Genomic DNA, 16722 nt, shown 5'->3' on the forward strand with positions numbered 1-16722 from the left:
GGCTGGGGGATCTGTGGGGCTGCGATGGCAACTGTGGCACCGCCATGGGGATCCCTGAGATCCAGGCTGAGGGATTAACAAATTCCCTGGCTCACAGCTGCAGGGAATGTCTCCGGAAATATGTCAGATATGGGCGGGAGGTGCTGGAGTGTAAAGGTGGGGAGGGCAGAATTCCCATGGGAATATGGGAATGCAAATGTGGGATTTGGGAGGGCAAAATTTGGGAATGTGGCAATTCCCACGGAAATTCCATGGATGGATCTCAGACATCGCACTCCCACGGGATCTCCGTGAATGGATCCCGCTGCTGTCCCATTCCCATGGGAATTCTGTGGATGGATCTCACTGCCATTCCATTCCCATAGAATTCCATGGGCAGATCTTCCCATCCCGCAGCCATGGGAGCTCCAATCCGGTTCCCCTCCAAACCCATCCTGGGGATCACCCTGTTCTTTGCCCTTCCTACCCCCCACAAGACTCCTGGGGGTCCCCCCTGACCCACCCAGCGCCCCCAAACTCTTCCTGGTCCCTCTTCTTTCCCCCATAACGGGAATTCCTGGGAGTCCCCCCGTATCCCCTCCCCCAGGACTTTCTGGGTCCCACCCGACCTGTCCCTGCACCCCCAGATTTCTCCCACAGCCCCCCTGTGATGGTGGAGGGTGGGGGCCGAGTGCTGGTGCCCCCCTGCCTGCAGCAGATCCAGCGCTGAGGGCAGTTCGAGGGGTCCCTCAGCATTTGGGGTCCCTGGGATTTGGGGTGACCCCCCGGGCCCCCCAGGATCTCCCTGAACACGCTGACGCTGCCCGTGGGCAGTGAGAAGGTTCAAACCCGGCATGGGGTCCCCAGCACTGCCACCCGCATTGCCCAGGTACCCCCAAACCTGCCGAGAACCCCCAAATCCCCCGGGACACCCCAACCTCCCCGGGATCCCAAACATAGCCCTGGATGCTCCAAAAACTCCCCAAAACCACAAAACCCCATAGAGACATTGAGAAGGTTCATACCTGGCATGGGGTCCCCATGTCCATCACCAGCAGGTTCCCCAAAACAGCCTTGAGATCCCAAATTCCACTCCCGGGATCGCCCAAATTCCCCCATCGGGACCCCTGTAAACCCCCTTGAGAACCCCCCAAAAATCACCATGGCCCCAAAACCACCCAGAACTTCTGAAAACCCCCAGGAACCCCTCATGAAGGTTTATACCGAGCACGGGATCCCCATGGACACCATCGGCATCACCCAGGTACCCCCAACCCCTCCCGGGACCCCCAACCCCTCCCGGGCTCCACTGCCGGAACCAACGGGAGCGGTGTTGCCCTTTTAAGAGGAGTTACAGTGGGACCCGACAACACCGGGGGTCCTTAAAGCGGCCATGGTAGAGAGAACCCCCAAAATTCATCCTGGGGGACAAAACATCCCCTACAGGGGCTTGGGGTGGGGGCACCCCTAAAAATGTCACTTAAAGCCGTCATGATCCCCCCTCAAAAGGGGCTTGTGGGGCTGCGGCCGCACAAACACCCTAAAATGGGGAGGAAAAAACACCCCTGTAGTGGTGGGATCCCCCCCAAAAAACCTGAAAAAGAGAAAAACTCCTCTTGAGAGGGGCCTGAAGACCCTGAAGGGCCCTGGAAGAGGGACAAGATCCCCTCCTGTGCTGGGGCCTCCCCGAGCTGGGAACTCTCCCGTTCCTGCACTCGGGGGAGCCCCGAACGACAGCGGCTCCTGGGCTGAGCCCCCCTCAGCCGGGGCTGCGGGGGGAACTGGGGGGGCTGGGACGGGGCTTGGGGCTCCTGGGGTGAACTGGGGGACCCTCAGTGCTCCCACCTCCCCCTGTTCCCCTGTCCCGCCCCGTTCCCATTGTTTCCCCAAAGCTCCGCTGCCCCCAGCTCGGTTTGGGGGGGACCCAGCCCTTTCCCATCGTGTCCCGGCCCGGCCCCGCTCACCCGAGGGCTCCGAACCGCGCCCAGGGACAGAGGAGGGACAGAGGAGGAGGAAGAGGAGGGACAGAGGAGGAGGAAGAGGAGGAGCAGGAGGAGGAAGAGCTGGAGCAGGCAGAGGAGGCTCCACCTGCGCTCCCCGCTCTCTGCATCTGCAGCTCCTTCGGGACCATCGCCCCCCATCCCGCAGGTGCCCGGGGAGGGGGAGCTCGCCCCAAATCCCCCGGGGCTCCCTGGCTTTGGGGTTTTTGGGGGGGATGTTTGGGGATGGCAGGGCTCCAGAGCCGAGCCGCAGATGCCCCTCGGGGGCACCCCGGGGGTCCCCGGGAGGTGTTTTTGGGGGGTCCCGGTGGCGGTGGCGGCAGAGCCCCGGCAAAGGGGCCGGGGGGATGCGGGTCCGGCATGGCCGGGAAAGGGGTTCGGGGCTCCCGGTGCCGGCAGTGGCTGCTCCCAGCATTGCCCAGTTGCTCACCCCGTGTGGCTCCAGTTTCCTGTGATCCCCACGATAAGCCAAATCACTCCCAGTCATTCCCTATTAGAGTACAATTTGTCTCCATTTTATCCCATTTTCCAGATTTTTATCCCATTTTTGCTCTATTTTTTCTAATTTTTCCTCATTTTCATAACAATTTTCCCAATTTTTATCCTATTTTTTTTTTTCCCCAATTTTCCCCCTTTTTTTTCCTTTTTCCCTCAATTTCCCTTTTTTTATCTCATTTGTCCTCATTTTTTCCCAGTTTTTCTGATTTTTTTCCTATTTTTCCTCCATTTTTACTCAAATCGTTCCCCATGTTTTCCTATTTTTTTTTCCGTTTTTAATCTATTATTTCCCCATTTTACCCTATTTTTGCTCCATTTCCTCCCAGTTTTTTCCCCATGTTTACTCCTGTTTTCCCCAATTTCTACCGTTTTTCCCCCATTTTTGCCTCGTCTTTACCATTTTTATTCCCATTTTTATCCCAGTTTTCCTTATGCCCCCCCCCCCCATTTTTATCCTGGTTTTATCTCATTTTTCCACAATTTTATCCTAATTTTCTTCCCTTTCTTTCTCCCATTTTTCCCAATTTTTCCTCCATTTCCATCTCATTTTCCTCAAATTTTTCCTATTTTTATCCCATTTTTTCCCTATTTTTTCCCCATTTTTCCCTATTTTCCTCTATTTTGCTCCATTTTTCCTCCCATTTTTCTCACTTTTCCCCCATATTTTTCTAGTTTCCCCAACTTTTCCCCATTCTTCCTCAATTTCTATCTTATTTTTCCCCATTTCCCATTATCTTCGCCATTTAATTATCTCAAAAATTGAAATTTGGGGGATAAATAGAAATTTTGGTGGGAAAAAAGGGTGCTTTGGGGGCAAAACTCCATGAATTTGAATCACAGCTTTCCCGTGATTTTTCCATGATTTCCAGCTGGAAGGAGGCGTGGGATTCATCTGAACATTCTGGAAGCTGGAAGAGGACCAGGCTATCAACCTTCCCAAAAATTTTGACCAGCTCATCTGAAATTCCACCTTTCTCCTCTCCCTGGATTCCCAGATCTGGAAATTCTTCTACAACCTCCCAGGCACGCAATTCCCAAAATTCCATGGAAAAATGGGATAGGGGGATTTCATCCTGTTCTTTTCCTGATTTTCCCCAATTTTTTTCTCTCTTTGTTTTTTTTCTTATTTTTTCCTGATTTTTCCCTCATTTTCCCCTGAATTTTTCCCATTTTTTTCCCCATTTTTTCCTGATTTTTTCCTCTTCTTTTCCCAAAGTTTTCTGTCTTTTTCCCAACTTTTTCTCCAATTTTTCTGTAATTTTTCTGTTTTTTCCCATTTTTTTCCACGATTTTTTCCCCTGTTTTACCCATTTTCTTTTCCTGATTTTCCTGCAATTTTTTTCTTTTTCTTTTTTTTTTTTTTTATTTTTTTCCCTGATTTTTTTCAGGTTTTATTCCCTTTTTCTTTTCCTGATTTTTTTCCTCATTTTCCAAACAATTTTTCTCGAATATTTTTAAAATTTTTTTCCTGATTTTTCCCTCTGATTTGTCCCAATATTTCCCCTTTTTTTTCCTAATTTTTCCTGATTTTTTCCTGTTTGTTTCCTTGATATTTCTTGGGTTTTTTCCAATTTTTTTCCCATTTTTCCAAAGTTTTTTCCCTCACTTTCTTTTCCTGATTTTTTCCTTGATTTGTTTCCTTGATTTTCCCCAGTTTTTTCCCAGTCTTCTTCCTCTTTCTTTTTCTGATTTTTCCCTGTTTTTTCCCAATTCTTTTCCTAAATTTTTTTCTTGATTTTTCCCCGTTTTTTCCTGACTTTTCCCTCTTCTTTTCGCAATTTATTCCTCATCGTTCCCCGATTTTTTTCACAATTTGTCCCTGATTTTTCCCTGTATTTCCTAATTTTTTTCTGATTTTCCCTAATTTTTTCCAGGTTTCTTCCCTCTTTTCTTGATTTTACCCAATTTTTTCTCAATATTTTTCCTGATTTTCCCTTATTTTTTTTCATAATATTTTCAATGATTTTTTTTTATTTTCCTGATTTTTTTTTTCCAATTTTTCCCTTTTTTTTTCTCAAACTTTTCCTTGATTTTTGTGTTTTTTCCTTTTTTTCCCATTTTTTTCCAGATTTTTCCCTTATCCTTTCCCTAATTTTTCTGGTTTTCCTCAATTCTTTCCTGATTTTTTTTTCATTATTTTTTTTCTGATTTTTCCAGATATTTTTATCCTTTTCCATTTCATTTCCCTGATTTTCCCGTGATTTTCCTTTTTTTCCACATTTTTTCTCTGATTTTTTCCCAATTATTTTCCAGATTTTTTTGCAATTTTTTTTCTCAAATATTTTTGGTTTTTCCTTCATTTTTCCAATATTTTTCCTAATTTTTTCCTGATTTTTCCCAGGGTCTTTTTGGCTTTCTTTTCCTGATATTTTCCCTGATTTCTCAAAATTTTTCACAATTTTTTTCATGTATTTCCCACTTTTTTCTGATTCTTCTCTTTTCCTTTTCCAATTCGTTTCTAGCTTTTTCCCAATTTCTTCTCAAATTTTCCTAGTTTTTACCTGATTTTTCCTGTGATTTTTCCTATTTCTTTCCAGATTTTATTCCTCTTTCTTTTATGGATCTTCCCCAATTTTTCCAAGTTCTTTCCCAATTTTTTTCCTGATTTCCCCAATATTCTTTCCAATTTTCCCTGGTTTTTCCTGATTTTTCCCCCATTTTTTCTGATTTTTCCCAAATTTTTTTCCACTTTCTTTTCCTGACTTTTTTCCCCAATTTTTTCCCATTTTTTCCTTGAGTTTTCTCTTTTTTTCCCCCCAAATTTTTCCTGGTTTTCCCCAATTTTTTCAAATTTTCCCATTTTTCCCAAATTTTTCCCAATTTTTTCCTGATTTCCCCCTCATGTTTTTGGATTTCACCCTGATACTTTTCTGGTTTTTCCCTGAATTTTCCCTTCCATTTTCCTTGAATTTATCCTGGGTTTTTTTTCGTTTTTTCCCCAATTTTCCACTTTCCTTCACACTCCCAGTCTAATCCCAGTCACTCCCAGTATGAGGCCAGTGGCCCCCAGTTGCTCCCTGGCAGTGCCAGTGTGACCCCAGTAGCCTCCAGTGTGATCCCTGGGACTCCCTGTCTCTCCCAGTATATCCCAGTCAGCCCCAGCACGCTCCCAGTCATTCCCAGCTCCTCCCAGTTGCTCTCAGCATGATCCCAGTTGTTCCCAGCCACTCCCAGTCAATCCCAGTATGATTCCAGTCACCCTCAGTGGGATCCCAGTCTCAGCCAGCATGGACCCAGCTGCTCCCAGTATGATCCCAGTATGATCCCAGTATGATGTCAGTACACATCCAATACAGTTCCAGTCATTGCCAGTGTGATCACAGGATGATCCCAGTCCAAACCAGTCCCTGCCAGTGCTGCCACTCCTGGGATCCCCCAGCCCTCTCTGTGTTCCCCGGTCCCACATCTCCCCAGAGGAGCCCCAAGGGCTGGCAGTCCCCAGCCAGGGTCCCCAGCCAGCCCCAGGTTGGATCTGCAGCCCCCAATTTTCCCAGTTTCCCTCTCCTTTTCCCCGGGCCGGGTTCCCCCCGTCCCCAGCGGGTGGGAGCAGCGGAGAGCCCCGCGCTGCCCATCCCGACCTGTCCCGGCTCCATCCCCGCTCCTGCCGTGGGCTGTGAGGGGTTTGGGAACGGGGCACCGAGGGTGTCACTGCTCCTGGGGGAGGAGGAGGAGGGATGGAAGAGGAGGGAGGAAGAAGGAGAGAGAGAAGGGATGGAAGTAGGAGAAGGAGGTGGGGTTAGGGAGGAAGAAGGAGAGAGAGAAGGGATGGAAGTAGGAGAAGGAGGTGGCGTTAGGGAGGAAGAGGAGGAGGAAGGATGGAAGGGGAGGAGAGGGAGGAAGAGGAGGGACAAAGGAGGATCAGGGAAAGGAGAAGGAACCACAAGGTCGAGCACTCCCTGAATTCATAGCCCCCTCCTGTGGGATCATCACCCACCATCCCACAGGTGATGGGGGAGTGAGAGCTTTGCCCGGATATCCTGGGGGGGTCCCTGTGTTGGGTTTATTTTGCGGGCAGGGATGTTTGGAGAATGTGGAACTCCAAAGCTGAGCGGAAAATCCTACTTGGGGGGACATTGGGGGGTCTCACCATCCTTAAGTGGGGAGATGGAAACGGGGAACTTTTCGGATTCCTGGCACTCCCAGCAGCCTGGGGAGGGCAGGGACCGAGCAGACAGGTTGTCCCCAGTACAAGCTTGACTCCCAGCAGCTGGGACAGGGGGGAACCCTTGAACCCCAAACAGGAGAGACTAGAGATGGGGAACTCCTGGGAGGCAATTTCAGGGCTGAATCTTGGTGTTTGGGAGGTTTTTATGGAAGGCTTGTGATTTCTAGAGATGGACTTGGGCAGGAGGAACCCCCTATTCCAATGTGCACATGAATTGTATTTCTCCACAAACATGGATTTCTCATTCCCAGACTTTTGGCTGGATGGAGGAGGCAGCTGTGAGGAAGATGCACCAGGACACCCAGGCAGGTGAGGAGGAAGTCAGTGCCCCTTTCCCCCTCTCTCCTGCTCCATCTCCCAGCCCAGCCTGGCCCCCGGCTGCAGGACAACCCCGCTGCCGACGCCGTCCTGCCGGGGACGCACTGGGGGGATCTCCTTCCCCTTCCCTCTGGCACGGAGGCAAATCCCATCCTCTCCTTGTCCTTCCTCCCCCAGACAAGGAGCTGAGGATGGAGACCAGGGAGGACAAATCCCCACGGCAGAACCTCGTAGAAGAGGCCGTTTTCAGCGGTACCACAGTGCAGGAATCCAGCGGTGAGGAAAATCCCCAGAGATCCCACAGGAGAAGGGGCTCCAAACCCATCCCAGGGTGCTCTGAGGAGGAAAGACCCACCCTGTGCTGGGAAGGCGGCCAGAGATCCAGGCAGGGCTCTGAGCTGGTGGTCCATGAGCAGCTTCAGGATGGGGAGAAGCCCTACAAGTGCTTGGAGTGTGGGAAGAGCTTCAGCCACAGCAACAGCCTGATCTGTCACCAGATGATCCACACTGGGGAATGGGCCTATGAGTGTGGGGAATGTGGGAAAGGCTTCAGCTGCAACTCTCAACTCATCATCCACCAGCGCATCCACACTGGGGAGAGGCCCTACGAGTGTCCTGAGTGTGGGAAGAGGTTTCAGACCAGCTTCACTCTCCTCGTGCACCAGCGGATTCACACGGATGAGAGGCCCTTCCGCTGCCCTGACTGTGGGGAGGGCTTCAAGCACAACTCCAACCTCATCAGGCACCGGCACATCCACACTGGGGAGAGGCCCTACGAGTGTGGGGAATGTGGGAAGAGCTTCAGCCACAGCAACAGCCTGATCCTCCACCAGATGATCCACACTGGGGAGAGGCCCTACGAGTGCTCCGAGTGTGGGAAGAGGTTTCAGACCAGCTCCACTCTCCTCAGGCACCAGCGGATTCACACGGATGAGAGGCCCTTCCGCTGCCCTGACTGCAGGAAGGGCTTCAAGCACAACTCCACCCTCATCAGGCACCAGCGCATCCACACTGGGGAGAGGCCCTACGAGTGTCCCCAGTGTGGGAAGAGCTTCTCCAGGAGCTCTGCCTTGACCCAACACCAACAGAGGCACCGGTAAGGGAAGCCCTGTGAGTGCCCCAAGTGCAAGAAGAGCTTCGTGCGGTTCCCTGGCTCCATCCCCCATCAGAGGACCCACGTTGGGCAGAGCCCTGATGACCCACGTTCCCAGTGATCTGTGTTGGGTACACACTGGGCTGGTGGCCATTTTATTTTGGTTCTATCTTTTGATTCATTTTCATCCCTTTAAAACAGACAAAACTGGGGTAAAAGTCTGCAAATTCATCAAAGGCATCTAAAGCCTCACTTTCTACTGCTTTAAGGGAATCTGGGATTAAAAGAGATACTTGGGAGGACTTGGGGATTGTGGTGCTATCTGTTGTAGTTTTCATTTCTTGTCACTCAAAGAGATGAGAGGGTTCAATCTGTCACCTCAAAAGCACTCAATGCCACTGAATTCTACTCATTCCCACCCAGAATTCCTGGATTCTACAGCCCCTCAGGGTGTGTTGCCTTAAGTTTTAGCTTTCATCTTTCATATTCTGCACTGCCTGGGTTTACAGTTTGGAACTTCCTATTAAGTGTTAGTGAGCTCTCTTCACAGAGTAGGTAGACAAAACAATTCCTTTTCTAGCTTGATACCAAGGACAGTCGTTAGAAGTTTCAGGCCCAGAAGCATGAACAAGGGTGGACTGAAGAGAGAAAACAAGAAGGATGGGACTTCATCATCTGAAGCTGTAATTGGACAGTGAACAGATTGCAATATCCAGATGGACCTAAACTTCTAAAAATGTGAGACTTGTCCATTTTTCTGACCATTTTTGGTCCATCTTGGGTGTAGGCCTGGCTCTTGTACTGCCCAAGGTGTATTTAAATTCTTTTAATAAACTTCATTCTTAACTCTGTCCAGCCTCTGTTCTAGGTCAGCCTTCTGAAGGCATCAGGTGGAATGGGGTTGGAAGGGTGTCGTGGTTTTAAACCACTAACTAAGAAAATTATTTACTTTTTGCTGTGAGATATGGATTAGAATAAGAGCAAAACAGGCATACAACTTAAAAGGGAAAAAAAAAAAAAGTTTATTGACAAACCACAATAATAAGAACACCAGAATAAACTTTCAGAAAAACCTTTCCATCTCCTATCCACTCACTATTCTCTTGTTCACATGACAACAGAGACAAAAACTCTGGAACTCTGATGGTTAAAACAGTCTCAATTCTTGCTAGTATGTTCACCAGTCTTTATAGAGAAACAGAAGTTTCTTCCTGTTAATTTATGGAGTTTCTCACAAGAAAACTATTTTTGTTATAGTTTTCTATTGCCCTAATGTTAGCTGCTCAGAGCTGCTATTATTAGAGTTCACTCCTCCCATTTTCACATCACTCTGAAGTAAGTATGGGCCATGTGTCTAGAGATAACATTTTTAAGGATAAGTTATTCAAAGGCAAAAAAAAAAAGTCTTCTTCATCTGTTTCTGTGAGCTTCACTAGAAAACAGTTTTCTCATGGCCTCTCAGGGCTTCAAATCTCTCAACAGTTTTCTCATGGCCTCTCAAGGCTTTTAATCTCTTAGTACTTCACTATACTATAATTACTCTTTACTCAAATTTACACTTTGAACACTATTCCTCTCTAGATCCTATATCATGAATTAAAGGAGTTCTTTTCAGGACTTCATTGTCTATCTCCATAGTTTTAACAGGGAGATATTTCAGCTTAATTAAAGCATCTTCTTAATTCTCTACCTTTCCTGAAGCTTCTTCTCCTTCTTGTCACTGGTAGTTTATAAAGTCTCTCTTCATGTTGATCTTTCTCTCTCTCTCTCTCTGGATAAAAAGATTAATCCGCAAGTCTCATCTGGGTAATGAAAGAGTTAACATCTTGCCCAGGCTTTTGTAGATGGTTCGGTGATCTCTGCCGAACAGGCGTTGGAGCCGTCTGCGATGGGAAGTTCTTCATGGCTGCTCTGGAGCGTGTGGTCGCTGCTCCAACCCGCTGCAAGTCCAGGGCTTCCCTCTTTCTTCACTGGGCAGTTTCTAGTGAATTAGTTACAGCAAAACCTGCAGCCGAGCCAGAGATCGGCTCGGCCCGGCCCGGCCCGGGGAAAACCTTCCCCAGGCCCCCCCATCTCCCGGCCGGGAGACGGGGCAGGCCCGGCCCCATCCCCGCCTGGCCCCATGGCCTGGGCAGGGACGGGAGGCCTGGAACTCTGCCACCCTCCACAGCCAGGAAACAAAGAGAACCCAGAGAGCTCTGCTTTTACATTTTAAGGTAGGGTTCACAAGTTGATCCCACTTTTCAATGGCCTAAACTGCTGTCAATTCTCAGCAATGACCGATAATTGGTCAGGAGAAAAGACTCCAAGCACTTCCCAGCAACTCCAACTCCCTTAAAAGTAAAGTAACTCCATGACACTGTCACATTCCACCAAATCGCCACAAATTTCCACAACATGTATGAAAAATCCCACAAATTCTTCAATTCTCCTCAAAATCCCACAAAATTCCAGAACATTGAAAAAATATCCCACAAAGTTCCTGCCACATCCCACGAAATCACCACAAATTTCCACAACATCTATGAAAAATCCCACAAAATTCTTCAAGTCCCCACAAAATCCCACAAAATTGCAGAATTCTTCTCAAAACCCCACCAAATTCCAGAAACATCCCACCAAATCCCCATGCATTTCCACAAAATCTGAGAAAATACCTCAAAATTCTTCAAGTCTCCTCAAAATCCAACAACATTCCAGAAAAAAATACCACACAATTACATAAATTTTCTGAAAACCCTGCCAAATTCCAGAAGCATCTCAAAAAATCCCCTGAATATCCCACAATAATCTAAGAAAAATCCCACACAATTCCACAAAATTGCAGAAATCTTCTCAAAACCCCACCAAATTCCAGTCACATCCCACCAAATACCCACACATTTCCACAAAATCTAAGAAAATACCTCAAAATTTTTCATGTCTCCTCAAAATTCCACAAAACTCCCACAAAATCTTTTCAATATCCTACCAAATTCAAGAAAAACCCCACCAAACTGCAGACAAATCCCACACAATTTCCTAAATTTCCTCAAAACCCCACCAAATTCCAGTGACATCCCTCTAAATCGCCTCACATTTCCACAACATCTAAGAAAAATCCAACAAAATTCTTCAAGTCTCCTCAAAATCCAAAAACATTCCAGAAAAAAGTACCACACAATTAGCTAAATTTTGTCAAAACCCTGCAAATTCCAGAAACATCTCAAAAAATCCCCGACATATCCCACAAAAATCTAAGAAAAATCTCACAAAATTCTTCATGTCTCCTCAAAATCCCACAACATTCCAGAAAAAAATACCACAATATTGCAGAAATCTTCTCAAAACCCCAACAAATTCCTGTCACATCCCTCCAAATCCCCACGCATTCGCACAAAATCTAAGAAAATACCTCAATATTCTTCATGTTTCTTCAAAATCTCTCAAAATTCCACAAAATACCCAGAAAATCTTCACAATATTCTATGAAATTCAGGAAAAATCCCACCAAATTGCAGAAAAATCCCACACAATTCTGAAATATTGCCAAAACCCCACCAAATTCCAGAAACATCCCACCAAATTGCCGCAAATTTCCACAAAATCTAAGAAAAATTACACAAAATTTTTCAAATCTCTTCAAAGTCCAAAAAATACTACAAAACTTAAAAAAATCTATTCATTATCCTATGAAATTAAAGAAAAATTCAAAAAAATGCAGAAAATTCCCACATAATATCCTACAAATTTTCTGAAAACCTCACTAAATTCCAGAAACATCCCACCAAATCGCCACACATTTCCAGAAAATCTAAGAAAATACCTCAAAATTCTTCAAGTCTCCTCAAAATCCCACAACATTCCAGAAAACTCCCACAAAATCTTCTCAATATCCTATGAAATTAAAGAAAAATCCCACCAAACTGCAGACAAATCCCACACAATTTCATAAATTTCCTCAAAACCCCACCAAATTCCACAATCATCCCACCAAATCCCCACAAATTTCCACAAAATCGAAGAAAAATCCCACAAAATTCTTCAAGTCTCCTCAAAATCCCACAACATTCTAGAAAAAAATACCACAACAATGCAGAAATCTTCTCAAAATGCCACCAAATTCCAGAAACATCTCAAAAAATGCCCTGAATATCCCACAATCATCTAAGAAAAATCCCACAAAATTTTTCTTGTCTCCTCAAAATACTACAAAATACCACAACATTGGGAAAAATCACACAAAATTCCAGAAACATCCCACCAAATCACCACACATTACCACAACATCTAAGAAAAATCCCACAAGATTCTTCAAGTCTCCTCAAAATCCCACAACATTCCAGACAAAAATACCACAACATTGCAGAAATGTTCTAAAAACCCTACCAAATTCCAGAAACATCTCAAAAAATCCCCTGAATATCCCACAATCATCTAAGAAAAATCCCACACAATTCCACAAAATTGCAGAAACCTTCTCAAAACCCCACCAAATTCCAGTCACATCCCACCAAATCCCCACACATATCCACAAAATCGAAGAAAATACCTCAAAATTCTTCATGTCTTTTCAAAATCCAAAAAAAATTCCACAAAACTCCCACAAAATCTTCTCAATATCCTATGAAATTCAAGAAAAATCCCACCAAACTGCAGACAAATCCCACACAACATCATAAATTTCCTCAAAACCCCACCAAATTCCAGAAACATCCCACCAAATCACCACAAATTTCCACAACATCTAGAGAAAAATACCACAGAATTATTCAAGACTCCACAAAATCCCACAACATTTCAGAAAAAAATCCCACCAAATTCCAAAAATCTTCTCAAAACCCCAACAAATTCCTGTCACATCCCTCCAAATCCCCACACATTTCCACAAAATCTAAGAAAATACCTCAAAATTCTTCATGTCGCCTCAAAATCCCTCAAAATTCCACTAAACTCCCAGAAAATCTTCTCAATAGGCTATGAAATCCAGGAAAAACCAAATTGCAGAAAAATCCCACACAATATCCTACAAATTTTCTCAAAACCCCACCAAATTCCTGTCACATCCCACCAAATCCCCACACATTTCCACAAAATCTAAGAAAAATTCCACAAAACTTTTCAAGTCTTCTCAAAGTCCCACAAAATACCACAAAACACCACAAAATATTCTCATTATCCCATGAAATTCAAGAAAAATTCAAAAAAATTGCAGAAAAATCCCACATAATATCTTATAAATTTTCTGAAAACCGCAGCAAATTCCTGAAACATCCCACCAAATCACCACTCATTTCCACAAAATCTAAGAAAATACCTCAAAATTTTTCATGTCTCCTCAAAATTCCACAAAACTCCCACAAAATCTTTTCAATATCCTACCAAATTCAAGAAAAACCCCACCAAACTGCAGACAAATCCCACATAATTTCCTAAATTTCCTCAAAACCCCACCAAATTCCAGTGACATCCCTCAAAATCGCCACACATTTCCACAAAATCTAAGAAAAATCCCACAAAATTGTTCAAGTCTCCTCAAAATCCCACAACATTACAGAAAACTCGCACAAAATCTTCTCAATATCCTATGAAATTCAAGAAAAATCCCACCAAACTGCAGACAAATCCCACACAATTGCATAAATTTCCTCAAAACCCCACCAAATTCCACAATCATCCCACCAAATCCCCACACATTTCCACAAAATCTAAGAAAATACCTCGAAATTCTTCATGTCGCCTCAAAATCCCTCAAAATTCCACTAAACTCCAAGAAAATCTTCTCAATAGGCTATGAAATCCAGGAAAAACCTCACCAAATTGCAGAAAAATCCCACACAATATCCTACAAATCTCTTCAAAACCCCACCAAATTCCTGTCACATCCCACCAAATCCCCACACATTTCCACGAAATCTAAGAAAAATTCCACAAAACTTTTCAAGTCTTCTCAAAGTCCCACAAAATACCACAAAACACCACAAAATATTCTCATTATCCCATGAAATTCAAGAAAAATTCAAAAAAATTGCAGAAAAATCCCACATAATATCCTACAAATTTTCTGAAAACCGCACCAAATTCCTGAAACATCCCACCAAATCACCACTCATTTCCACAAAATCTAAGAAAATACCTCAAAATTCTTCATGTCTCCTCAAAATCCCTCAAAATTCCACTAAACTCCCAGAAAATCTTCTCAATATCCTATGAAATTCAAGAAAAATCCCACCAAACTGCAGAAACATCCCACCAAATCGCCACAAATTTCCACAACATCTAAGAAATATCCCACCAAATTCTTCAAGACTCCTCAAAATCCCACAAAATACCACAACATTGCAAAAAAATCCCACAAAATTTCAGAAACATCCCACCAAATAACCACAAATTTCCACAACATCTAGAGAAAAATACCACAAAATTCTTAAAGTCTCCACAAAATCCCACAACATTCCAGAAAAAAAATCCCACCAAATTGCAAAAATCTTCTCAAACCCCAACAAATTCCAGTCACATCCCTCCAAATCCCCACATTTCCGCAAAATCTAAGAAAATACCTCAAAATTCTTCATGTCTTCTCAAAGTCCCACAAAATACCACAAAACACCACAAAATATTCTCATTATCCCATGAAATTCAAGAAAAATTCAAAAAAATTGCAGAAAAATCCCACATAATATCCTACAAATTTTCTGAAAACCGCACCAAATTCCTGAAACATCCCACCAAATCACCACTCATTTCCACAAAATCTAAGAAAATACCTCAAAATTCTTCATGTCGCCTCAAAATCCCTCAAAATTCCACAAAATTCCCAGAAAATCTTCTCAATATCCTATGAAATTCAAGAAAAATCCCACCAAATTCCAGAAACATCCCACCAAATTGCCTCAAATTTCCACATCTAAGAAAAATCCCACAAAATTATTCTAGTCTCCTCAAAATTATATAAAAATTCCAGAAAACCTTACAAAATTCCACAAAACTCCCACAATATCTTCTCAATATCCGACAAAATTCAAGAAAAATCCCACACGATTCCCTGAATTTCCTCAAAACCACAACAAAGTCCAGAAAGATCCCACCAAATCTCCACAAAATTCCAAGATAGGTTAGAAAAATCCCTCATAATTCTTCAAGTCCCTACAAAATCCTACCAATCTGCAGAAAAATCCCACACAATTCCCTAAATTCCCTCAAAACCCCACCAAATTCCAGAAACATCCCATAAAATCTCCACAAATCTACCCAAAATTGCAGAAAAATCCCACAAAATTGCTGAAATCTTCTCAAAACCCTACCAAATTTCAGAAACATTTCCAAAAATCCCCTGAATATCCAAAAAATCTAAGAAAAATCCCCTAAAATTCTCAGAAAATCCCACCAAATTGCAGAAATCTTCTCAAAACCCCAACAAATTCCAGTCACATCCCACCAAATCCCCACACGTTTCCACAAACTCTAAGAAAAATACCTCAAAATTCTTCATGTCTCCTCAAAATCCCTCAACATTCCAGAAAACTACCACAAAATCTCCTCAATATCCTGCAAAATTCAAGAAAAATCCCACAAAATTGCAGAAAAATCCCACACAAATCATTAAATGTTCTCAAAACCCTACCAAATTCCAGAAATATCCCACCAAATCTCCACAAAATTCCATAGAATCGAAGAAAAATCCCTCACAATTCTCTAAGTTCCCACAAAATCCCACAAAATTCCAGGAAAAAATCCAATAAAATTGCAGAAATTTTCCCCAAAGCCAAACAAATTCCAGAAACATCCCACAAAACCCACACAAATTTCCACAAAACCTAAGAAATTACCTCAAAATCCTTCATGTCTGCTAAAAATCCCTCAAAATCCCAGAAAACTCCCACAAAATGTCCTCAATATCCTATAAAATTTAAGAAAAATCCCACAAAATTCCAGAAAATTCTACAACGGTACAAATAAATCCGAAAAATTCCAGAAACATCCCACCAAATCCTCACAAAATACCACAAAATCTAAGAAAAATCCCACAATTTGGAGCACAAGGACTCTAGAACCTGAGCACGGCTGCTTTGCTGTGCAGGCAAGGAAGGGCTTGGGCTGCTCCACTCCCCTGCTTTGCTTTGGGATCACCGTGATTTTGGGGGACAGTGCAGGGGGAAAGGGAGAAAGCATGGGCTTCTCTCACCCATGGGTGGGTTTTTCCCTAGAATGTAGGGTTTGGGCCTTCCTCAAGCTCCTGACAGAGATAAGATTTTTTACCATTTTTCTTGTTTCCCCTTTTTGTCTGTGACCTATTTTCATTAATTTGTTGTTTGTTTCTCTAAAGGAAGCGTTCTAGGTGGGGTCCAGTCTGGATCAGGAAGTGCTTGGGACCAGCTGTGGCGTGGATGGGCCGTGCCCTTGGAGAAGACTGAGGACATCGTTTGGGACCAGCTTTTCTTGTGGCAGCGGATGGTGTGAGGTGGGTCCTCATCTCCTTGGCATGGCTGGGACAAGAGCTTTTGGGAGCTGGCAGCGGGCACAGGAGCATCCCGCTCTGGGCAGCTGCTGAGGGGCTGGATCTGCCGTGGCTGGCTGCAGGCTGGGCACATGTCCTGCCCTCCTGCTCTGCTCCCCAAGGCAGCAGTGATGGGCAGCTTTGGGCCCAGCTCTGAGCACGGCCAGCACGGCCTGGGCACCGCGGCTGGCTG

General features: G+C 44.5%; 1 protein-coding gene across 1 annotated transcript in view; it reads left to right on the plus strand.

Moving 5' to 3' along the window:
- Positions 1-1189: 1189 nt before the first annotated feature.
- The window catches only part of LOC147646024 (serine/threonine-protein kinase pim-1-like), a 37031-nt gene continuing 21498 nt past the window's right edge, over positions 1190-16722 (plus strand). The window contains exon 1 of the mRNA XM_086874002.1: positions 1190-1243. Coding sequence (XP_086730128.1) covers positions 1190-1243 — 54 coding nt within the window. The remainder of the gene's footprint in view (positions 1244-16722) is intronic.

This window comes from Cyanistes caeruleus, unplaced genomic scaffold (genome assembly GCF_971803275.1).
Source record: "Cyanistes caeruleus unplaced genomic scaffold, bCyaCae1.hap1.1 HAP1_SCAFFOLD_131, whole genome shotgun sequence".
NCBI classification, from domain to species: Eukaryota; Metazoa; Chordata; class Aves; order Passeriformes; family Paridae; genus Cyanistes; species Cyanistes caeruleus.